The sequence below is a fragment of the Rhopalosiphum padi genome, chromosome 1, assembly GCF_020882245.1.
Source record: "Rhopalosiphum padi isolate XX-2018 chromosome 1, ASM2088224v1, whole genome shotgun sequence".
In the NCBI taxonomy this organism is placed as follows: domain Eukaryota; kingdom Metazoa; phylum Arthropoda; class Insecta; order Hemiptera; family Aphididae; genus Rhopalosiphum; species Rhopalosiphum padi.
The window spans coordinates 92,798,645-92,825,662 of NC_083597.1; the positions used below are offsets into that span (position 1 = coordinate 92,798,645).

Sequence of the window (27,018 nt, forward strand, 5' to 3'; positions counted from 1 at the left end):
CTAACATCATGTATCAAAATAAGTTTGTAATTTCAAAGTCGTAATTTATGACTTTTGTTATACAACTAGTAATGGAACTAGTGCAACTAGTATGCACCGATAATGATCATTGCGTAAATAACTTAGGAATATCGTAGATAGATTCGATATCAGTAAATTTATTAGCTGATTAATTCTAACAATTGAAGTTAAAAGTGTGACGTAGATTACATATTCAATTTCGTTTTCTGCCGTGGCACATATTATTAAAATTAATTTTTTGATATGACGCAAAATAATGTTATATTTTTATATTTTGGCGCAAATTACAACTAATAAAATTGGCGCAAAATACCATTATTTCTCATTCAAACGATACACCCCAATAAAAAAAACCCCGCAGGTTAGGGTATTTGACTATTGTCAGCGATCCTTGAATTTAGTATATTTAAATTGTAAATATTTTTTGCTTTTATATTTATAATTTAATTTATAATTGTGCAATACATTATCATATTGTAATAGGACTCATGCCACAGTCCGTATACTTGAAATAAATAAATAATATCCAAGAAATAATCAGATAATTATGGTACAGAGATTACACAACTTTTAATTTGAAATTATTGATATAAATGTAATAAAATGAACAATGTTGATTATAAATGTGACAAATTTTGATTTATGTGTTAAAGGGTATTTATGAAATGCAGATTAAACTGTCTGGTGTTCCTATATTAGTAAGCGAACCACCACCTTTAACTAGCGATATAACGACAGAAGATTTTATGAGTGATACAGTATGTGCAATTCCTCACATACTAATGGTCGGAAAATTAGTGGATATATTGAATACAACTAAACACAATGGGTTTCCTGTGGTAGCATCGAAAGTTTGCTACTGTCGAGTAAATATATGAATAAGGGCCTTATCAAGTTCTACAACTTTTTAATAATATCTCAATGTCTTCTAAAATATTGTTCACAGACAACTATAGAACATAAATGTTATGGCTTACTTAAAGGATTTATTCTTCGGTCTCAGTTAAATGTCATCCTTGAGCACAATTTATACCTTACTCCTTTGCATGATGAAAATTATTATACAAAACTGGAGCTTATTAGAAAGTCAACGTTTATTTGTGACGATACTCTACTTTATCAGGTTAGTTAATGAAAAACTTAGTTATGCTTTCAAGCATGGGTATTTATAATCTTGTAGATAATTTTTGCTTTATACTTCACACTATCTACTCGTATATAGGTAGAAGGTGTAACTAATGACTTTAATGAATTGAATTTAAACTGCGCCCAAACCTTTTTTTTTTTGTAAATTGCTTCCTATCTATGTTAAAAAGGTGTAATACAAACTGCTACCGATAACTTAAGTCAGTGCTTCTCAACCTTTTTTGTTATAGGGCCCCCTACATTTTTTAATGTAAGATAAACTTTCCCAATGTACTAAATAATGATTAATCATATGGTCGGTTATAATATAATGTATACTTATAACTTATAATGTTATATTTATATAATAACTAAATAATTGAAAATATTTTAAATTAAATAAATATTTCAAGGCCCCCCAGTCATATAGCCATGGCCCCCAGGTTGAGAAGCACTGACTTAAGCTGTGCCCAGTTTGTAAAGTATACAAAACTTTTAACTTATTAAAGTCTTTATGATTGTGTAATTTTTCAATTAGAACTACAGAAATTGTATTTTCGTCAAGAAATACCAATACGTTATCGAATAACTATTGCAGTAATACAACTGATGGTTATCGCTAAATCCGTGACATAGGTTTGTTAGTACCTATCGTATTCACTTTAATCAGTAAAGTCACGATGGCCGAACTATGTCGCAGCACGAAAAATGCTTAAAAATTATTTCAAAATTTAAGTTTCGTAAAATTAATCAGCCTCCAAGTTCGGGCGAGGTTAAGTAGCGATGTACGGTCAAAACTTTCGCAGCATTTTTCAGAGCCAACTTTAACTATTAATGCTTGCGAATCTTTTTATTCTCACTTTAATTCTATAGTTTTTATACAACTCATCAAAATATTATCATGTTCATAGAAAAGTTAAAAAAATTTAAATAGTTAAATACATCGAACTAAATACTATAAATGAACCTTTAAATACCAAAATTCTAAACAAAAAAAAAAAAAACCGCGAAAAGTTACAAAATTTAATTAATAAAATATATAATAGTGGTCAAACTCTAATTGATGAATATGTATCAACAATATGTTATTATTTATATTTGTAATTATTTTACTTTTTAAAATTATATATTTTTTTAAATTCTAATTATTCATATTATAATATAGCTGTAACGAATTAAGTATGTATTAAAGATAATTTTACAAATATGTAGCTATTGATTTTTGAAATTTTACCCGGGCGCAGTTTATATATCACCTTTTTACACTGGATAAAAACTGGGGCGCAGTTCACATGTGTGATTTTGTGTTTACTTGTATTTTGAGCACAGTTTAAAATCACCGCAAATTTACTGTTTGTTAAGTATCAACATAATTGCCTAATTAGTTTAAAATTACCACGAGTCGCGATCCATCAAAAATATTTCATGACTCAATGTTGGTTTGTGACCTATAGGCTGGGAAACACTGGTATATGTAATATTGTGTGTTTTTCTTCTCGATCAGTTTTAATATTTAGAACATTAAATGAAATATATATATATATATGTTTCAGAGATTAAAAATCGAAGAAGATGAAAGAAGTATTGTTATTGATTTGCGACCGTACATGAATTCAGCACCATATATTGTGAGATTAGTGAGTACTAGTTTGTACAATATTTATTGTAATAGAAATAAAATAAATTATCATGATAGCCAGGTTAAATAATTTTGTATTAATATGATACATTAAAAAATCCAATTAATGATATTTTAAGTTAATTATAACTTTAAAGTTATTTGAATTATAAATCTAATATATATAGGCCAATAAAACTATAGGTAAATATCGTATTTGATTCGCCAATTCGTGAAATGTTAATTTATTACCCTTGCATTTAAAAAAAAGTATTCCAGTATTAATAAGCCTGCAATTTTCAATTTCTAATTAATTATTAAGTTCGTGAGTTATATTATGAAATAATAATATGAATACATTTCTTCCTTTATAATATTATATTATTTAAGTAGGTACGCGGTATTGATAAAATTAGTTTTTATTATAATTACTTAACTTAACTTATAATAACTTAACAAGTTGTGGGAACTGTTCATATTTATACATATTACTTTAAAATATTTAAATATGTAGTTCACTTTTAATTAATTTAAACACGAATCTCTGAACGTTTGAAATTAACTTGAATGTCTATCATAGTATCATGTATTCGTGCTTATATTGCCTTGCTTAATTCTATATGATGTCTGAAGCAAAAAATAAAACGTAATTAATATTATAAATTTTGCTTTGCTATTTCACCGTTAAATAACTTAAATCTTAATAGATATAAATAGTATCCCAAAATTATTATGTTAATTCAATAGAAAAATTAATAGTAAATAATGTGACTTTTACAGTTTTATTAAAACATTTTATATTTCATTGTCCCAGCAATAGATAACATAGACAATAAAACTTAAAAGGATAGATATATATATTATATATTAATATTTTGTTATTTATTTTATATGTAAACGTGATTTTAATTTTGTGTTCAAGCAAGCTCAAAAAATATTGATATCATGATTTAAATAGTATTTATTTTGATAAAAAAGTGATATATATGATCGTAAAACAAACTTTTAATTTTAATTTATATTTTGCAAAGTTATTAAAAATTTTTAATTCAACAAACCGTAACTCCGTAACTGGTTCTATTGATAATGTTTAATCAAATGATACGATGTGTATTAATACCGATTTTGAATATTATATATGTCTGCGTGAGCTTGTAAAAAATCTTTTATATTTGTATGATAATATTGTAGGAGTATGTAAAAATGGTTTTGTAACTAGGTATTTAAGAAGTAGTCAAAAAGTTGAATATTTTATATAGTACCTATTATGATTTTTTTTAAAACTATTTATATTCTATAAATGCCAAAATTTAAACCAAATCCTTCCAGTGGTTATGTCAATAGTATATACAGTGAAACCTCTGAACAGTTTATACTCTCGGTTACTGAAATTTTGTCCGCTATTCAGAAGAAGTAAATTTTTGAAACTCATAAGAAGTAAATGTTTTTATGGAAAATATATGCACTTTGACTATGTTAAATTTAATTTAGTGCTTTAATAATTAAAAAATTAGTCAAATAAAATATAAACGAATATTACTGTTAACATTTAAAATATAATATAATATCAATACAACACATTTCCTTTTAAAGAAATCAAAAAATAAAATAGATTGGCCAATTTTGAGGGAATCATTGTAATGAATATGTTCAATTTAAATTCATTGTTATATCATTTCATATGAAATTTTGATAAATGAACAACCTATAGGGAAACATAAATTAAATTTTTTGAAGCATCTTGAGCCAAAATGATGTTATCAACATTTAAAGAAAAAACATTAAAAATCCCAAATGTCTATAAATAACGCAAAAAAAAATATTTAGAAATTTTTTTATATAAATAATAATTTTATATGTTGGACATTTTAACATAAATATTTTGTAAAAATTTCAAGTATCTACAGTTTCTTGTTTTTGAGTTATACTAAAAAAGGAAAATCGATTTTGTCAAATATTGCTTTCGCATGAAAATTCTCGTTATTCCTGATTAAAAAATCAGAAATAAAATATTCTTTAAAATAGGCGTCCGTTATTCGGAGGTTTTTACATTGAAAAATAATGAAAATTTTCTTGTCCCCAAGAATTCGTTCGCTATTGGGAGGTGATTGTTAGATGGAGGAGGTTTCATTGTATTATTATGTTATTTTTTTGTGATTTAAATCATATTATCTCAATCCATATAAGATAAGAAAAAAAATAATTAACACACGATTGTTTGATATAGGTGAAAATTCCATGAGAAATTATTGTTTATTCGGATTTTGCATTAAAGATAATACATAAATTGATAAGAAAAAAAATAATAGTTTTTTTTTATATTATTGTACTGGATGAAAATGAAATTGTTTTAAATTTAATGATGTCCTCCGTGTCCGTGTCCGCCACCTCCGTGTCCGTGTCCGCCACCTCCGTGTCCGTGTTGTCCATGTCCGCTACTTCCGTGTGTATTATGTCCGTTGCCACCGTGTCCACCGTGTCCACCATGTCCATGTCCGTAATTTCCATTTCCATAATTTCCGCCAGTTCCATGGTGATTTCCACCACCACCACCACCACCATTCTTGCGTGGTTCGGGAGCTGGTTCTGAAGTAGCTTGTTGAGTCATTACGAGAACGACAAAACACAAAGCTAATATCTAAACAATATTAATATTATTAATGTATTATTATTATTTATTATTGTATATTATTAATTTAATAATACAGTCATTATAAAGTGTATATTATATTAGTAATCCTTTTATTGTGAAATTATGAAATTCTAAAAAGTATTGATACTTTTAATTTTGTTATATTATTGTCAAATGACCACAATTTTGTAAGACAAATATTTAAACAGTTATTATTATTTTTTTCTTAACGAACTTCCTATTATGATTATTAGTTTCTACTTTTATGTATTAAAGAAAGACATAATGTGAACGATATTAAATAGATTTTATTTTTTTTTTTTTTTAAAAAAAGGACAATTTAAAACTAAATTAAAAAGTCTATATAATTAAAAAGATAATGTATTAAGTATAATATTTTTTTGTTGGTTTAAGAGGATATTTTTGTTGTTAAAAGGAATATTGGAAGAATTAAAAATAGAAAATAGGTGATCACGTTGGGGTAATCAAGAGAGGGGAATCATTCAATGAAAGTTTAAACAAATGAAAAGGAAGTAGAGTGTAGCCAAAACAAAAAACAGAGAACGGTACTATGCTTTTCCTATTTCAACAGTTATTTAACTATAATAATAAAACAATTATTCACTAAAATAACGAATTGTTTCAACAATATATTGTAATAATAATAAAATATATTAAATACATTAAAAATATATATCAAATCACGCAAATAATTGTGGTAGGTGTAGATAAAGTAAGGTGTAGGTACATACGATAAAAGTTAAGCATTATTATAATAATAAATATGAAATTATACTTAATCAAGTGTACAATTTTAAGAAAAAATAAATTTATTTTTCAGTTATTGAATAGAATAAAAAATTTAAAAATATTTTTTTCTGACACGGAATTCAATTGCTTCACGAAAACTAGTCTTGAAGTTTTTAAGATAGATATAAATTCTTTAAAAATTGTATTTGATTAAGGTTAAGTTGGGCTATTTTCATTTGATTAGAAAATTGTAAGTGTTTTGAAAGTAGGTATCGAAAACTGATAAGCAATTTTTTTATATAATTTTATATAAGGAAAATATTTATTTATCTATTATAATAAATTAAAAATGTAGTTGTTACTCAAAGCAGAAACTGTAATGGACTAACACAATAATACTAAATAAACTACATACCGCTGTGTAAGATTTCATGATTCTTGAGACTACTGAATATTCGTCTTTGAAAATGTGATGTATACTGTACCTCTGCACTTGCAAGTGGTCATTTATATAGGGTCCGCGCACGTTTCTTATTTCGCCAATATTTGTTGTAAACAATATTGTAATCACTTCTAGTGTATTGACCTTCGGCTTATCCAAGGAAATACCCAAACCAGTCTTTAATTTTTTCCTCTTCACGAATAAACCGGTTAATTTAACTTCATATTATTATAATAATAAACCGTAAATATAATCAATGCTATTATATTATTATTATTGACAGATGGTAAACAGTTTTTTTTAGACATTTGACGAGAATTATTTTATTAAATTACTGTTGTTTAAAACTAATATTGTTAAGATCAAAACACAAATAAACTAAGATAATTTTTAATTATTGATATTTATATTATTGTATACTCGTGCACTTATAAGTGAAATGCATCATCTATTGACTATTTAGTTATTATATTATTGTTTTAACTCTATAATTATTAATCGCGAGACAGAATAATATGGACAAACTAAATTAGGTATCTGTTCTATTTGTATTTAAATATGTACATACCAAAATATAAATTATAATACAATAAAACTTATTAACTTTACTAACTCAAACCAAAATGTATTCTTATATTTTCATAATCAATAGAGAATTAATTTTCATCAAATTGTTATATTATTATTTGCATTAGATGATACAATTTTCAATATATTTCGACTATTTAAAGGCACGACAAATTGTCATATTTTTTTTAAAAAAATGTTATAAAAATGTCGATAAAACATTATTCACAGTATTGAAGTTCTTAAAAGTTTAGTACAATATAAGTTGTTCTTAAATCTGTGTAAAAATATTAAAAATACATAAATTATTAAATTTTAAACTATAGAAGTTGATAAAATATTATATACCTATATCCTATAATAAATTATTATGACAATATAATAAATTCAATATTTTTGAAAAAAATGTATCGACCTACTGCAATACTGCCAATTACTAAAAGTAAAAATAATAATTTTAATAGCTTTATCAAAAAAAAAAAAAAAAATATATACATTACTTGGTGATATAACCTATCAAACTGTCTCTTCTTAAAATCGTTTTTCGTATTCGTCATTGAATTTAAATTTGACATATCCATAATAGTGATCCACTCAACACCTAAAGTACAGCAGAGCGGTGTCCATTTGCCTACTTTTTTTTACTTTTATTTTAATTTTTTTAATTTAGTAACTAAAATATTCATTTTTTATAGATTTTAACTTTTTAATTAATATTTTTAAATATATCTGACATGATAATAAAATACACAAAAATTTATTTTTTTTATGAAAAATATTAAAATACCTACGTTACCATTTATAAATATAAAATGTTAAACCTTGTTTGATGATAGAAAACAAAATAACAATTTGTATTCATTTAATATTAAACTATTTTACCACTTGTATAATGTGTAATAATTGTTGAGTATATTATTTTTATATAAGTATTCTAATTTTTTATTTACGACCTAATTATGTCAAAATTATTCTATTCAAAATCAGGTTAAACGAAAAATTTTTAATTTCTTTTATGCTTTATCATATAATATGAACTATGCACAGAACAAAAAAGCCTGGATTAAAATGATACATCAGGGGATATAATAATTTATTGATCTATTTAATTTGACTTTTTTAATACACAATTAAATAAAATAAGGAAAAACGGTAATCCTTACTTTATTTATTTTTTGTATTAGGTTAGGTTTAAACTTTAACCTAACTTTATCTTGATCTGGTTAAAGTATTAACTAAATTCGATTTTTTATTCAAATCCATTCTCAAAGTAGAAAATCAAAGCTTTTTAAGTAGAAACTATCAAAATGTATTTTTATTTTTTTATTGTTTATTATTATTATTAGTCAAAATTAATTTCATTTTGAATAGTCTTTAAATATTTTTTTTGCATTTAAACTTTAACTCAATCTTTTAAATATAATAACTTATTATAATTTAATTTAAAATCAATAACATTTATTTTCATAACTGACTTAAGTAAATGTTTATTAAATTGTCTACATGTTTGCGTTTTTATGTCCTGGGTAGTTTTTAAAAATATATAAAATATATATATAATTATATTAAAATATTTAACAGATATCAAAATTATACAAACCTTTAAAAAATTCCCATTGGGATTAACATTTTCTCAAACTCAGAATTTTATTTAAAGTAGCATAGATTTGTAATTGTTATATTAATATTGCTATATAGGTACATTTTAATAAACGTGTATCTTCAATTGACTATTAATTAAAAATATTGTACATCTGTATGAGAATATATTATAATTAACTGAATTTGATTATAATTTATGGCATAATGTTATATCTTATACCTTTAGTGTACAAAATGTATTTTTTATGTTGCAACTTTGGTTTCAAAAACATGATTGAGTTTTATTTTCTGTAGTGTTTGTCTCGTGTTATTTTAATCAGGTCCATTTCAATAGGATAAACCTTTATATTAGTTTAACTTTGCAAATCAAGAACTTAAAATTATTTTAATTACCTTTTGTAATTTTCAGTATGGTAATGCTTAAAATATTAACTTCATATTCAAGGTTAATCGTATCATATTCTGAAATCATTATGCAGGGCCTAAAATTGTTTACAGTAGCTATTATTAAATGTGCAGTAGCAAATTAAAAAATATGCAGTATTTTTTTTGGATTTTATAAATTTTTATTTGATTAATATTCAATGTTGATTGTTAAAAATGATTAATTAGTAGAGTACGGATGTTGTAGTACTGAAAAATTGATTGCAGTATTACACTAAAAAATACCAAAAATTACACTTAAAAGTTAAAATATTAAAAATTGCATTACAAAAAATAACAGCGTTTAGTTATAAATGTTTTAAATTTACTGTTATTATTTAAAATTTTACCAAAAATTTAAATACAAATAATTCAGTATTCTATTCGAAATAGCTGAAGAACAAATTTTAACAATACGCATTATTGTTAAAGTCATATTTCACAAATTATTTTTGTGCTGTATTAAATACCTACCAACTTGAAATTATCTTTATTGTATAAGATTACATAGATTTTACGATGGTTGAGTGTCAACTATAGGTATAACTAAAATATTTGTAAATAATTGAGTAAATTCAATAAAATTGCAATAAAAATCCAAAAGTTGCAAAAATTGCAAAAAATTGCACTTAAAACTTTTAGATTTTAGTTCGTACTTATATAACTGATCATTAATAAGTACCAACAATAATTATTCAACGAAGTTTTATAATATGTGGCATGATGTGTATTGCGCACTACTAGGTTTATGTTTATTATTTTTAAATATTTGATGTGTGGAATTACGAATAGGTTTGCAGTAGCAAAATACCCTAATTTTAGGCCCTGTCATTATGTACGCATATATCTCAAATATTAGAATACGTTTTATTTTTAGATTCTGAACGGAGTGATGAGTGTATTGATTTTACAATGATTTTTTTTTTTTTTTTATTTTGCTGTAACTCAAAAACGAATCATTGTAATTACTTGAAATTTTCACAAAATGTTTATATTAGCATTATCTATTTACGATTAAATTTTCAAATATTTAGAATTTTCTAAAACTATTTATAGACCATTGAAATTTTTGATTTTTCTAAATTTTTTTTCTTGAAATTCCGATAAAAGTAATTTGGCTTTACAAAAAATCTTTAAAATTTAATTCAGGGTTTCTTATAAACTTTTATTATTGTAGTAAAAAAAATCAAAAATCGTTATTCACAATTTTTGATTATATAAGCATTAAAAGTTCAAATGTTTACGAAATATGTTAAAATCGCGAAAATTTGCAAGGAATTTTGAAGTTTAAAATTCATAAAATGTTTGTAATTTATATCTAAGGTTAAAAAACCCAACACAAGGTCCTCCTTAATTTTTTCTTCAAATAACTATAAAAAAAAAACTCCAGCGTCAATATAGAAAAAATTTTATGAGCGTATGAAATTTATTTTTTCATGAAATCGAGTAAAATAACGATATATTACAATTTAAATATAGTTAATAATATAATATACCTTACTAATTCTCCTAAACTGACAAATCATCTCCATTCAGATGAATCGTTTTTCGTATACAATGATACCTGTCATTGCATTCAAATTTAACACATCCATTATAGTGACCTACTCATCTCTACTATACAGCAGAGCGATACCCATTTGCCCACTTTTTTTTATAGATAATTGATAGTTCAAAATAAAAAATCTTATTATCGTATCGTCTATTTATTGCGTAAAGTAAACTTTGCCTAACAATTTTTTGAATAAAGCATGTTTTCATCGAATAGTGAATACTGTAAATTTATATTGATGTAATAGGTGATCGAAACAAGACAATCATTTGTAGATACCTTCAATTTGACTTACGACTGATAAATTTTAATGTTCGCAGAGTAGATAGAAAGAGTTGACTACGCTCATCTAAATCGCTTAACGCGTGCACAACAAAAACTCATTATTAACATTTACAATTTTCTAATTTTAATAGTTTTTTCCAATTATTTTATTTAAGTTAGCTTAGCTTATAAACTTTTGTAACTATTATTTGTGTCTTTATGTCCAGGATAGAATTTTAGATACTAAATATACTTTACAGCTATTATAATTAACTATTATTATACCTGAAAAACTCCCCACCTATTTTAATTTAGATAATTCGTATACATTTTCATATTTATATTACTATATAGTGCAATATGCATCAGAAAAATTGTATCTAAATGAAATAACTATTTTAATTATTTTGTTGTACCTTTATCATTTAATATTAATTATAAGGTACTAAAATTTTCCAACATTATGTGTATTATTATATAACCCGAATTTTTTTTTTTTTTTATAAACGAATCTTTTTTAACAAACAGTTATCTGTAAGTATTTTTTGTATTTTTACCACGGTGATATGTGATTTACATTATTTAAGTTGTGATTATTGACTGCTACGAATATTCTCATCAACAACTTGAATAATATAGACAATATTTTAAATATTGTGCAATATATAGATTGCATTTTCAAGGGTGCACTATGAAATTAATTCGTTTTGAACAAAAAAATAAAAAATAACAATAATAACAATAATATTTTTTTAACTTGTTTCCTAATTTTCAATGTATTAATAACAATGAGTTTCATATGCGTAAAAAATATATTTCATCTGCGTAATTTACGATAAATTCGATTCTGTAACATACCTATAACATTTACGTTTTTGCCATATGTATTATCATTTACCTAGTACGTATATTGTCGCTGATTTAAAAAATGTTTTATTCAGCCTTAATAACGATGTGTTGTTGCATTATGCTCGTGCTATAGAATAATGATACCATACCGTTGTCTATATACGTATGGCTCGGTTTTGTTTTATCGGCACTAAATTACTTTAATCTTTTTTTTACTATATCGTACGTCAACCATTGTATTTCCGTATAATACAGCTTAGCAGCGTGTATTTATCACGCTATGTTGTTTAGTCATGTTTTCCAATTTAGTTTAATGTCATTTTGGGTGGCTTTTGAATTCGATTAGACGAAATAACATTAATTATTCTATACACATATATTATATTATATATAAATAGGTAGGTACCTAATATATGTACTCAATTTATAGATATATCGACATCGATAAGCACAAACAGAAACTTCAAACGAGGAAATCGGCGAATACCTATATAGAGTGATTTTCATTACTTTAATATAAAATATAAATACTATTTTTATTTGATAAACATTTTAATTACCAATGGGAATTATGAATAGCTTTCAAGCCAGGCAATAAACTGTTTAGAATGAATAATTTTTACTTCGTGATAGGTACATTGAATTACTTGATATTTTTTGTTACGAAATATCTATCGACAATAAACAAACACATTTTTTTGCAGCTGGTTTACATAAAATGTATCGAAAAAAGTGATTGTTACTTTTTTAGTATCACGATAGTTATACGAATAAAACGCAGTTGTGTATTCACTTACGTAATTTAAATAATAAATTTATTCAAATTCTGATTTTTAAATTTTTTTAGATGTACTTACTTTAAGATCATATTTTAAAATTATATTAAATAATTAATGTTTAAAAATGTTGATATATTTAATTTGAAACACGGACAAGTAGTTTAACAGCCATTAAAAACTGTTCACTAAGAATAATAGTCTTTAAAAGTAGTTTTACTTGGTAAAATAAATTACGATATATAAAATTACTATGGTAATATTTATTTTTTATAAAACGGTGATTGTCATTTTAAAAAAAACAGTTTATATCGACACAGGACACTCCTTAAATAGTATAAAACATAAAGAAAAAGAATTTTAAAATATAGTCTTTGAGGATATTTAAAAATTTCAAAAATCAGACTTTGAATGACTTAATTTTTAAAAAGTGCGATCATGGTTGGTGAATCACTGTTTATTTAAAAACGTTTTGAAAAAATATTTTTACCGTGCATAACTAAACAAGTATATAAATATAATATAATAATAGTATAGGTATGTAGACCATACATTTAGAGTTTTGAACACATGCTCCTATCTTCCTTGTGATTTCTGCATAGTAAGAAATATGAGTTGGAGGTAAACTTCAAATATCTAGAGGTGGAATTTAACGTGTCGAGCAATAACCACAAGGAAACACAAAAGAATATATTCAGCTAACAAATGATTTTTTTTGAATATTAAAATCTAAACTAGTTTCAATCAGATTTAAACTAACATTATACAAAGTAATGATACGCCCGATAACGATGTATGCGTGTGAAACCTGGGCCACAACAAAACTAGATAAGCAAAACCTAGCAAGATTTGAGAGAAAGATATTATAACAAATTTTTGGTCCCAAGAGAAACCAAAACACGGGAGAATATGAGCGAAGAAAGAACGAAGAGATAATACGCGTGTTAGAGGATTCAAAATTAATAGCTATATTGAAAAGTAAAAGGATAAATTAGGCAGGACATGTGATATGGCGAGGTCAAGAACAGACTATCAGTCAAGTCACCAGCTGGAAACCAAAGAGGAAAAGACCGTTTGGCCATCGAAGACAAAGATGAATAGATAGGGTTCATAAAGACCTTGAAATTTCTGTCCTGAACGGTGAAGCGCTAGCTACAGACATTGCAGAGACAGATAGAGAGAAGGTAGTGGTTACGGCGAACCTAAATAGTCTATACTAAGCCAAAAAAAAAAAATGTTTGAACATAATTATTAAAAGTCATTTCAAAACAACGGTTTTTTAAAGTTTTTTATTAATTAATATTTTTTGCACGATAGCATACATTTTTTATTTCATATTTTGAATTACACTACATTTTTAAATAGTGTGTATAAAATAACATTTTGAACGAATAGTTAAATTATAGAAAAATTATAAACTTATATAAATGTATATTTTAAATTTAAATGAGTAGAGTATTAGTATAAGTATTCGGTCAAATAATTTTTTTATACATAAATTAAAATTCTCAGAAATTATTCTGCTTATGCGGAACATAAATTTAAAAATACAATGTGTCGTCTATCATAAAATTAAAAACAAATAAAAAAATATTATTTTTCAAAAGTATTGTTTTATTATTATTATAACTTAAATGTGTTAAAAAATAATCTTTTCAAAATATTCGTGTTATTCTAAGTATTGAGTGTTTTCAGTTAAAATAATCACCGTTTAGCCTAGCTATTATATTACCTATTTACTCATCCGTTTATCAATTATTCAACTTATGGAAAAATATATTTGCATTCGGTATAGTAAATGAGGAAATCATTAACATCATTATTAGAGCTCGGAACTTATAGCACTTAAAATCATTAAAATAAGCGCTTAAAAACATCATTATAAGCACTAAAATAAGCATTTAAAAAACTTAAATTCGAAGAAAAATATTTAATTATAAAAAAAAATGTTATGATAAAGTAGGTACTAGGCATAATTTTTAACTGTGCTAAAAATAAATAAATCGTTATATTATAAAAAATCAAACTTCACTTTCGAGACATTTTGCCTTATTACTTATAGATTTTTTGAGGGATTTTCTGAAAAAACTATAAAAAGTAGAAAAACTGGTCAAAAACTAGAAATAAGCATCTTTTTAAAAAATCGTCGAAAAAAACAAAAAAAGTGCCCTAACTGATTCAAATTTCATAACTGAACGTGTTGTAACATGACATACATTTCCATAGCACTCTGCTACATTTTAAGTGAATCCATAAAAATAAGCAAATGCTTTAAGTCCCGAGCCCTGATCATTATAATTTATATTTAATAAGTGTTGTGATCTTCTAATTAAAAAAAAAAAAAAAATTCTATGGTTCTCTCGGTAACCCAGCGGCGAAGACACAGTTTAACGTTGTTAATTTATTATTCATATTTTGTAACATTGTAACTTTGTAACTGCGGGCTAGCACTGTAATCCATCGTGCATTTTTTCTTTTCTGTCTCAGACATCATCATCTCTCATATCTCCGTGTTTCTGCTACAGTTGTAATATCATCATTGAGATTCGTGTTGATTCTATTTGTTTACCTGTCGAGCACAAACGAAAAAAAACGACAAACTGGACAAATCATATTATTGCGAACGGTGGCGTAGTTTTTATGCACCGTTATAGTGATGTATGGTTTATCATTATTTTTAATCCGATATGTACAATAACGACGCAAAAAAATCGCTGCCACCATGTAATTGTAGAAAATGATCTCGAGTGTGTAAAATAATATTCATTTTTTTCTTCTTAAACTTCATAATGTAGCTAATAGCAACTATGCTATGGGTATATAAATTATGTGTGTATAAACCGACAGCTCACGAGCCGCATGCGGTTCTTTTGATTTTAAGTTACGGCTTTCTAGGTGAATACGCAAAAATAATTATTTTATTAGGTATCAAAATAATATATATTATTTTACATTATATTCTTATTGCTTTTAAGAAAATGAAATAAGTATCTACATAGGCTATTGTAATCAACTAAAATTAAAAGTGTGTACTAAACTTTCCAAATGCATGTAAAGCCAATGCTCCCATTGATGTAACCATATAACTATCTATTATTCAATAACTGTATTATTTATTAGTATTGCTAAAATATTTGAATATGTTTTGTGCTAGAAAATTTAGTATATTTTTACATGCATAAATATTACTTCGTGTATAAAATCGTTTATTTTAATTAGTCTCCATTCGTGAAGAAAAATAACATATAATTATTGTAATATAAGTATATTAAACTATATTAAGCTATCAATTAATTTCCTCAAAAGTTACATAAAATAATTACACAATAATGTCTTATACCCAATACTATTGTAAATAAACATACTTCATCGTAAATCGTTAAGTGTACGTGTATCAGTTATAACTCCAATATTAAGAACATATCGATCATAAGCTCATAGACATTCTTCGAATTGAATTTTACGATTTTTAAATTGTTTAAACACAAAATATTATATAGTTGTATAATTGTATAATTATATGTTTAACAGTAGTGTTAATAAATAATGTAATTTTCTTTAAGTTAAAAATCGATGTGTTTTTTACGTTATTTTATGTAGAGTAACAATTGTCTCGTGTCTAAAAATCGAATAAGTCTAGTAATCTTGCGATATCATGTATAAACTATGAATCTACGATTTTTGGTAACTCTTACAAATTATATCGCTGGAAAAGTTTACGCGTTAAAAATTATTAGACAGAGTGTCCCGTGAGGATTTACTCATAGAGATATCTTCTGAAATAATAAAGATATCATAATTATGTTTTATTTTTTTTTAAACTTACTGAAACTAGAACTACAAGTAATTTTTGTATTAATTTAATTTAATATTTTCGTAAAAAAGTTAAAAATATTCCTGCGAGTCTCATAAAAAAACATAATTATGATATCTCCTGAAATAATGGGTAAATTCTCACAGGTCACCTTGTATATACAGGGTCATTAATTTTTCTCGACATTATGACATATCGACATCAAAATTTAAACAAGTACTTTATGAATTATTTAACTTTGAGTAATAAGGATAACCTATAATCTAGGTCCATAATAATGGGTTTTGAAGAAATGTAGACAATGGTATGAACATTTTAGTAAACAATAATAATCTATCAACTTTATGTTATATGAAAATGATCCAAATAAAATGAACACTAGATTCAATATTACATATTATATTTATAGTTTTTAAATTGTAAAGTAATAATTATTTTTAATAATATCTAATAATAACATTATAATTAAAATTATAGTCCTTACGAACTGTTATTCTTAGTATAAAAATTATATTAACTGTGAAACCAATCGTTTGAATTTTTTTATTAGGTACACCGACGTTTTAAAAAAAAATATTCTACGAAATAATTAACTATAAAAAGAGAGGTATTATTTGAACACATATGTTTGTATCACTACACTAAAACAATAAATTTAAAGAATTTAAAAATATGATATTGAAATATATTTAAATTTCCAAGAATTATAATTTGTATAAATTAATTATTAAAAAAAATAGGGTGATGGGGTAATACTTGGTGAATCACCTGTATACTTCTTCCTTTATTTAAAATACATTTTCTATTTAAAGGGAATTTGAAAAAAAAGTTACAAGGTATAAAATACATACATTATTTATTTATATCTTGTAATAGTTAATCAGTATTCATATTATGTTATGAGAAAACATAATATAACAGTTAACAAAACTAGCTCATAACTGATATATGTTTTGAATATTATGATCTCATTTGAAAAACCCAGAGAAACTGATTGAAATATTTTGCATGTATTTTAATTATCTTCAGCAAAACAACTTTCATGCGAATAATTAATAAATTAACCGGTTTATAAAAGACGAACTATTTTTTATACAGTTTAGATTCTCTCATATTAAACAAGTTTTCATACTATCATATTTTTATCTTAGGTTTATTCCAAATAACAGTTAGTCATACATAATCGTATGGTATAATGACTGAGAGTTTCAAAATACGTATTTCAAAATACAATTTTTGTTTTCAGAAATTATATTATAAGGTTCAAAATTAACTATACTTACAATAAATTCTGAATTATAAAAACAAAAATTGAATACATAATTTAACTATGAAATTATATTCATTTTAATTTAAAGTCAATAACACTATTTCAGTTACAAAATAAGATTGTCCAAACGTTTCCTATGCTGAATACAGAAGCGACATAACAACGCAAGAGCGTCATACCGATTTTATAAAAGATAATTACTAAATTAATTTACTAAAACCCTACCATAATAATAAGAATTCTTTTATTTAGTTACTAACTATTATGTCTTCTTTTCAATAATTATGATAGTTGCTGGGACGCTACATTTTTTTATACGAGTAATGTACAATTAAACAGAAGTGGTGGACATAAAAATGTTCACGAGCCACATAGATAAATAAAATAAGACCAAGAGCAAAATGTTTATAAATGAATAACAATAATAACTAATATGTAAATTTTGATTTTAAAAATTAGATGCGAGTCGCTAGTTAATTAACCCTGCAATAGACTTTGAAAAAAAATTATTAAATTTATTATTTTATTTTATAAATTACCTCTATTTTTTCTGTACAAACGTGGTGCCAGAAAATAATTATAGATGTAGGCTAATATGATCGAGTAAATAAAACCACCAATGCACTCTATAGGTATGACACCCTAAACGATAACCTTACTTTATGACAGTTATTATATTAGATTAGGTATTATGCTATTATAAATATTTTTCGATTATGAAAAAAACTTCATAAAATAAACATTAGTATAAATTACTCTTATAGTAACAATAACTTACTTTTCTACAAAAACTTAAACATTTGACAATTTTAAGTTATTAAGGCCTACAAAAATAAGCCTAGTAAAAATTTAACCTAATCAAAAAAATTCGTTATTCAAAATTATTTTTACTAAAATTTAATGCAGTTATAGTATAAAACAGGGGTCACCAACTGACGGTTGGTACTTAGTTTTGCGTATTAAAAGACATAACTTTTCGTTTTTCAAGTACGATGATTTTTAATTTACTTTAGTTTAATAACAATAATACTATGACAACTTTTGAGTACTAAGTAATTTACAATGTACATCTGTTTATTTAAACAACATTTAAAATGCAATTAACTAGTATAATATTATGTTTGGCGTGTATTAATTATTTTATGATTAAACGTCTTGATTTTGAAGATATATGTATATACAATTTTTTTATAATACATTTTAAATATAGAACTGTCAGGATAAACGAATATTTTACGGATATTAAATTTTTTGAAACCGCGCTATTCTAAAAAATAACAATATGGTTTAAAAAGTGTCAAAAATGTCAAAATACAGAACCAATATATACATAGCTAAGTAAGTATTATGCATTGAGGATGATTATTATAAAAGTTTATACATAAGAACATTCTATGTAATATATATTATATTCTTTAATATAACTTAAAAAATAAAACCATATATTTTGTCGTATTTCTTTATTAAGTTTATGGGGTTTATGTCTACAATATCGTTAGTTGTAAAACATACAATTTTAATCGAATCTAAACAAGATATACCTACATAGTAATTGAATTAATCAAAAAAGAGCGAATTTGAAAATATGAAAAAAATAATTAAATACTAGCTATGAATAAATTGAGAAATTTAATTTAGCGCTTTCTGGTGGTTTATATTTATTAACTTATTATTACTACCCAGCAAAATTATACATATCAAACCAGAGGGCAATATTTATTTTATTCTACTTTTTTTTATAATTTAGTTGCACACGTGATTGCTTTAATACCATAAACCTATTTTCACGCTGTTCTTCGGTACGTCAGAATCAAATTTAAAGTTAATAACAACTACTAATAACATATTAAATAATTAATATATAATATATATTATGCTATTTATTTTGGAAAATATAAGTTGAAACTACCCTACTATACTATTATAAAATAATATACATTTCCAATAGTAATATAAATATATAGAGTGATTCACCAAGTTTAGTATCCTCGCCATATTTTTATTTAATAATAAAATGATTCAAAACCTGAATTTTAGTATTATTGAACATCCAAAGACCAAATTTTAAAATTTTTAATATTTTAAATACTACTTAAGGAGTTTCTTACATAAACTTTTGTTTTTCAAATGAGAATATTCCATTTGTACAGCAAATTATTAACAGATAACTTTTTTTGAACATTATGACAATCTATAACGTATCAACCTCAAAATTCAAACGAGTAATTTTTAAGTTATTTAATTTAGAGTACTAATAATAGGTCTATGGTAATGCGGGATTAGAAGATAATAATATGTAGGCTATGTTTGAGAATTCATTTGAAAGTTTTAGCAAATAATATTAATCATTTATAAACATTTATAATCGCAATTTGAGATTTTAAGTTTGTAAAAATAGCTTAAGTAATATAAATGCTAAATCTAATATTATATCTATTTTATATTTTTATAAAACCATTTCTAAAGTCTATTATCCTTAGTATTAAGTAACCATTTTAACAACTAAGAAACTATACATTCAAACTTTTAACTAGATACATCAACATTTTCAAAAAAATTATTCATTAAATATTTTACAATAAAAAATAATTCTCATTTGAAAAACAGAAGTTCTTATTTCTTGTATTGCCACAGGATACTCATTAAATAGTAAAAAAATATATTAAGAATTCAAAAATACGGTAAATTCCAAAAATCAGAATTTGAATAAAAAATGTAAAAAAAAATTGTGATGAATAACCAGTACAATAAAATATTCTAAAAACTATAGGCTAACAGACCGCCTCACTTTAGAATTTTGACAATTTTGTTTATACTTCATCATTGTGAACAATGATTTATCATTGAATTTAAATTTAACACATCTACGTTTAGGTTAATGACAAGGTATACTTGTAAACAACTACAGCACTTTTACAACTTGTATAACCTATAGCGACTCTTCGCTTTTATATTTTTATCTGTATATTTGTATCCGATGACACTTTAAAGCAGAACAATTACATCAAACTTCAACATTGAGAGTGGTTTCAAATGAAAAGTTAATTGTGAAATTTCATATTTCAGTATTTTTAACTGTTTTAGAATAGCTGTAAATGACTATTCAAATAATTATAATGTATTATCATAAAAAAAATTTGCTATATAAATATATCGTTATTATTATTGTTTAACAGCCATTTAAATTTAAATAATCGTAACAAATTAAGTTATATTCCTATTCGTTAAAATTACATATGTTAGATAATTTATTTGACACAAACAACAACTATACCAACTGTGTATAACTATAGATACTTATAATTACTATCGGTAAATATTTCTAACTTAACAACAACCTAAACTAACTACCTAACCATCGTAGAGCTAAGTGTATGGAAGAAAATCATTTAGTTAAACTCGAGATTAGTCTTTACAAAAAATTTGAAAAGTTTTATTTAATAATAAAAACAAATTTATCGGGTTCACAAACTCATAAATTAGTAAATTTTTTAAAAATTAAGGGCGCTCGGGAATTGGGCCAAAACAAACCTTTTTTCAAAAAATTATACTAGCTGTAATTGATCCACTATTTTCAACGATTTTTATTATTGTATCCGCTAATTGGGCCGTCATAAAATTTAAATTTGTATAAAATAATATTTAATAAGTTTTATTAGGAGTTCAATCAGAATTTTGTATTAAAATAAGAAGCGTAGGAACATTAAAAGCAAGGAAACGAATTTTGATACGAACAAATTATATTTTTAATGAAATTAAAACATACGAAGAAAGGGGAAAAAACTAATTTGAATAAGTAAAATCTGTGTCATATTATTTAAAAAAAAAATTGTATTTTCATGTAGGTATAAGAAAAAAAGTTATTTAATAAACGTTATAATTTACTTGTATATTTTAGTGTTATACATTTTTGGCTAAAATTAGGTGGCTGGTTAATTCTAATGTAGCTTATGCACTAAGTATTGAATTACCTATGAGCGAGCACATACTATTAGTATTAAACTGCTATACATAATAGCCCAATTAGAGAAATACTTACCATTTAAAAATAATAACTTAAGAGTAGGTTGTCGTTGTACATTTTAAGTATAAATATATTACGTACATTTTATATTCCTTACTATCTTATAATTAAGATTTTTTTGGGTTTTCTTATTTTTTTTAGGAAACAAGTTTGTCAAGGACTTTTAGATTGTTTCGTACTTTAGGACTGCGGCATATAGTTGTTATCAACAACACTAATGAGGTATGATGAAAATTATATATTAAATATTTGTATATATTTTACCTTTAGTATTTCGTGATGTTCCCATCCTAACCGTCTTTTATTATCTAAAGTAGTGATAAAATGTTGGTTTTTTGCATATTGATTTTATTCCACTCAAATTGTATTATAACTACCATTCATGAAGAGTTCGAAGAGCTTGTTTAACTTTTTTAACTTCCGTTTTTGTTCATCCAACATAAAAGGACAAATGATTAAATTAATTAATTTTGTTTTAATCATTTAATTTAGTTAAGTAGATGTGTTAATGTTCCCTTGGAAAAAATACTTGATGTTATTTCTTTCTGTATTTTATGTTAATTTTAATTCGTTGTTATTATTATTAAAATCTATAATTGATGTATAAAATACCTTGAAATTCTTTGCAATAATTGTGCACCCTAATAGACTAGTTAACTTTTTCCGTTTATCATTAATTATTTCTATAATAATTTAGTAGTTACGTAATATTATCTTTTACCTAAACCCTTAAGTGATTAAGAAACTAAAATATTAACTCCAAAAACTATTAATTATAAAAATAAAAACAAAATTATACAACCAAATACAACCAAAAAGTGATTGGTTTTTTTATGTGAACTATTAAATCTATTGGGTAATGAACATTAATATAAACAAATTAATAATTTAACTATTAAATATTTGGCACATTAACAATTATAGGTGCTTATTATTTGACCTTAGTTCTATTTAATCCTTTAATTATTTACGTATATATTATATTCAAAATTTCAAACCAACCGATATTATACACTTGAGAGTTGAGATCCAATAGAATAAATAAATATTGATTAAAACAAAATGCTCCATAAGTCTGTAGATAGATATACATAATAACTGATAACGCAATAGGTGTGAACAATTTAATATATATAATTATTCAGGATAACTAGTATAACAAACTTCAATGGCCTATTCAGCATTTTTTAAAGGGATGGGGGGATATGCGTTGCCAAACATAATATGTATGTTTAATGATATTATCATTTTTCCGAGGTTAGGGTTGTACACTTCCATTACCGTTGCCACTGTTTCTCAAAAATGTTAAGGGTTAATATTATCAGTACTACAGATATATTTAAAAAATGTTTTCTTTAAATAACAAATAGTGACTAATAAAAAATGTAAATTAAGTATACACATTTTTGTGTCAGGCGTTAGTAATATAAAATATATATGATCTACTATGTACACATAAATTAACAATAATTAAACCACTAAATCAGTTAGTTTTTAAATTTAAACAAAAATTACAATATGAGTTTGTAGGTACTCGAAATCTCGAATAATCGATTATTAAACTTAACCATAAGTTAATGACAACCGTCTGAATGTGCACTAAAGCTAATGTGCGACTAGTATAGTAAATAGTAAGTTATGCCGGAATAAAAATAAAGTTGAAACTTAACAAGGGAATACAATTGTTGTTCACTTTTATAATACTCGTCGACTTTCTAGAACGTGTTATAACGAAGACATAGACGCAAACGACAATTAAAAATACTGGCAACAGAAAATAACACATTATTAATATAACTTTCTCGGCTAACAATTACTGGAGATTTGTGGTATAGATCTCATTTTTTGACAAAAACTTGTGCACATTCAACGAATATTACAACGAGTTATACTCCATTGGCTGTTAACGGAAACTCCAACTCGAAACACTCCGTTAAGTGTGTTACGTAATAATTTGTTAAATTCACTTTTGTAAATTATATACTGTACAAATAATTATGAAATATTGTTTTTGGTGTTGCAATGGTTTATAAAAAACGTGCCGTGATTGGTAAATTAAAACTCTATAATACGCACATAAATGCATTACATATATAAAGAGGGTATGTTGACATTTTGCTAGCCTAACTATCGGTCGTCAGCGCAGTTTATGATTAGCGATAAAGATGTTAAATCTGGAGCAAGGTGTATCAATACACTTTGATCTGGACTCTGGAGTTAGTTATAACTTATTAGTATAAACACCTACACAATGCACATTAATAAATAATAATGCATTTAATTTTACTTATACCTACTGTGGATTAGGCATAATTTTATTTAAAATAAATATATAATTGTTTATTACATTTTTATTGCTAGCTCACTAGTAAAATAATCCTTAAACATACTTCAAACATTCAGCTAATATCCTCTAAAATAGTTTAAAAATCAGCTATAATCACCAGAATTAGTTCGATATTTTTTTTTTATTTTATTTATAAAATAATCTGTAGTTGAGTATAATAATAAGCATGTATGCAAGACGCAGGTGCAGGTATACATTATGACTTGGATACACGTGAAAAAAAAGTAGCGACTCAATGATGATACTTTATAAAAAGATTTGATTAGAACAGAACATTTGAGATTTAAATCTCAACGTAATTTTATCTTCAGCCTGCGAAGAGATTTACCAATAATGTCGAAACTAATAATAGTAGATATTACTGATACGGATTTTGGCAGTTTCTTTTATTTTTATATTTATTTTTAGATCTGAATGAAGAATATGGTTAAAAACATAAAACGGAATATTTATAATCATAAACAAAATCATAAATTGGAAAATTTGAATTTTTTTTATACTTGATTTTTTGACAGCATCCCATATTTTGATATCGTACGTCCAAAAAGTCATCAATTAAGTTTTATAAGGAGTAATTTAGTTTTTATACTAATTTTAGAATGTATACCGACTACCGAGTAAATAATAAATCGATTTCATTCTAAAAACAGTAAAAACTAAAGTTAAAAATAATTTGCCTGCTTTTTATATAGTTTGCCCAAATTAAACGTTGGTCTAAGATTATGCCTTAATAGCGACAACTTGAGAATTTTTGCATATTTTATATAAGGTTACAGATGATACAATAATTCCTCGTTTAGAGTGAAAGTGAATTATTCTAACATAAGTTATAAAAAGAAAAGTCTATAGAAATTTCTAACTACAAAAAAAATTTGTAATTTTATGCGATTTTGACAAATTTTGTTAAAATTTTAACTTCAAATGTATATAAAAAAAATGAGCCTATATATTTTTAATATTTTTTACAGATATAAAAACAACTTATGTTGAATTTTGTATTTGATTATTGACATTTATACAAAAAAACTAAAAAAATAATCGAAAATTTCAATTGTCTATTAATACCTCACAATATTTTGAAAATTATACCATTTACAGAAAATGGTAATATTAAGAGGACGCTATACCCGCATGTGTTTTATCTGTCTTATACACGCGTAACATGGTTAAAAACTATTTTGCGCGGGACAATTTTACTCCCTTGATATTTATATCAAAATTACCAAAATTTTAAATCACATTGAGAAGAACTTTATCTGTGTCGTAGCGTTTTAATTTTTTTGATAATATGAATGCAATTAAAGTTATTAGTTTGAGAACTTTAGGTTTTTTCATTTAATTATTAAAAATTATTGGTTACCACTATCAAAAAAATTAAAATGCTACAACACAGGTAAAGTTCTTCTCAGTGTGATTTAAAATTTTGGTAATTTTGATATAAATATCGAGGGAGTAAAATATTGTCCCACGCAAAACAGTTTTTAACTATGTTACGCGTGTATAAGACAGAGACAACACATGCGGGTATAGTGTCCTCTTAACACTTGATGATAATTTCAAGTTTTTGAGGTAATACAATTTTGAATTATAACAAAATAAAAAAATCAACAGTCAAAATCTGGGTTAGCGTAAAAATTTCCGTTTTTCCTTTTTAATTTTGACCTCTCTAAAATACAAATCAGATACAATTTGCTATCGACAAATTATCGTGTAAGTACTCATACGCAAAAAAACGTATATCATTACAAATTCAATACATTCATTGCTCCTCTCAGAATTAATTAATATGACTGTCAACGCTGGATGCACTGGTGGTGTACTGGGTGACCCTGAGAAGAGTCGTTTCGGTAAGCATAAATTAGTCCGGTGGTGGTAAAATTCGTTAGCGATAAATGATTATATGTCCTAATGAAATACATCACTATGCAAGGGGGTGCTACGTGCAGACTCTTACGATGCTCCCCCCTCCCAATATTGTACTGAATAGTTATAAATAAACAAAATATATTTTGTATTTTTTATTTTAGGTGGTCGGTATCATAACACGAAAGGACTTGGCAAAATTTCGACTTTGGAGAAAAGCTGCCACAATGGGACTAAAAGAAGTCAATGTGTACTAAAATATAAAATATAATATTATAATATATTATATTTATAATTTTAAAATTTATTCTCTTAACTTAAATTTACACTTAGACGTATGTTTTCGAATTTATAAAGTGATGTCGCTAGACTCATCCTATTACACATCTTCGTGTGTATTTAAATTGTATTGAATACTGATCTATTTGCTTATTGTATAATATTTACAAATAGATTGTAAATAAAAAATTGCAATGTCATGCGTTAAAATATTTTTTAGAATACTGACTTGTACACATATTATTAGATATGTTTGTTCGTTAACATTTGAACGGTCATTTATTATATCTAATAAATAATTAAATTTAAAAATACTAATATTTATATTTTTTCATAATAATTTGATAAATGTCTTAAACGAACTTTAAACGCATCAATAAAATATTAATATACATTTTTTAGTATGCTTAATTATGAGCACTTATTATGCTTGTAGAGTATGAAATATAAATTGTACAGTTGATAAAAATATTAAGAAGTCGCTTTGCTGTATTAGGTCTATTAGCAACAACACTAATAACTTTATGTCTAGTAAAAAAAAATATAAATCTGTTAAAGGTATTAAAATAGTTTAGACCAGCTTATTACAAAGATGTTGATTTATGACAGCCAGCGCGGATCAGGGCGTAACCATTTTCCACCAAAATGACCCTCGCCAACGCGTGAGTCATTACAATGATGACCGTTTTCCACCAAAAGTTATATTCCGATTTCCGTCAAAAAAAAAATAATAAATTATTTAAGATATTTTTTGAGAACCCCTTATATCAGTTATATCCCGTGTCATTTATTTATTTATT

The 27,018-nt window shown here is 24.8% G+C and overlaps 2 protein-coding genes across 2 annotated transcripts in view; one reads left to right on the forward strand and one right to left on the reverse strand.

The window, feature by feature from the left end:
* The window catches only part of LOC132918155 (H(+)/Cl(-) exchange transporter 7-like), a 39,869-nt gene extending 13,240 nt beyond the window's left edge, over window positions 1-26,629 (forward strand). Inside the window, 5 exon segments of the mRNA XM_060979270.1 lie at window positions 675-887; window positions 968-1,144; window positions 2,700-2,783; window positions 21,871-21,951; window positions 26,104-26,629. Coding sequence (XP_060835253.1) covers window positions 675-887; window positions 968-1,144; window positions 2,700-2,783; window positions 21,871-21,951; window positions 26,104-26,196 — 648 coding nt within the window. The 3' untranslated portion in view covers window positions 26,197-26,629.
* On the reverse strand, window positions 4,979-6,714 carry LOC132917434 (uncharacterized). Its single transcript, XM_060978172.1, has 2 exons — window positions 6,562-6,714; window positions 4,979-5,402 (listed from the first exon to the last, which is right to left on the reverse strand). Exons 1-2 carry the CDS (start codon window positions 6,577-6,579, stop codon window positions 5,121-5,123), a joined length of 300 nt encoding a protein of 99 aa, XP_060834155.1. The 5' UTR covers window positions 6,580-6,714; the 3' UTR covers window positions 4,979-5,120.
* Window positions 26,630-27,018: the final 389 nt, after the last annotated feature.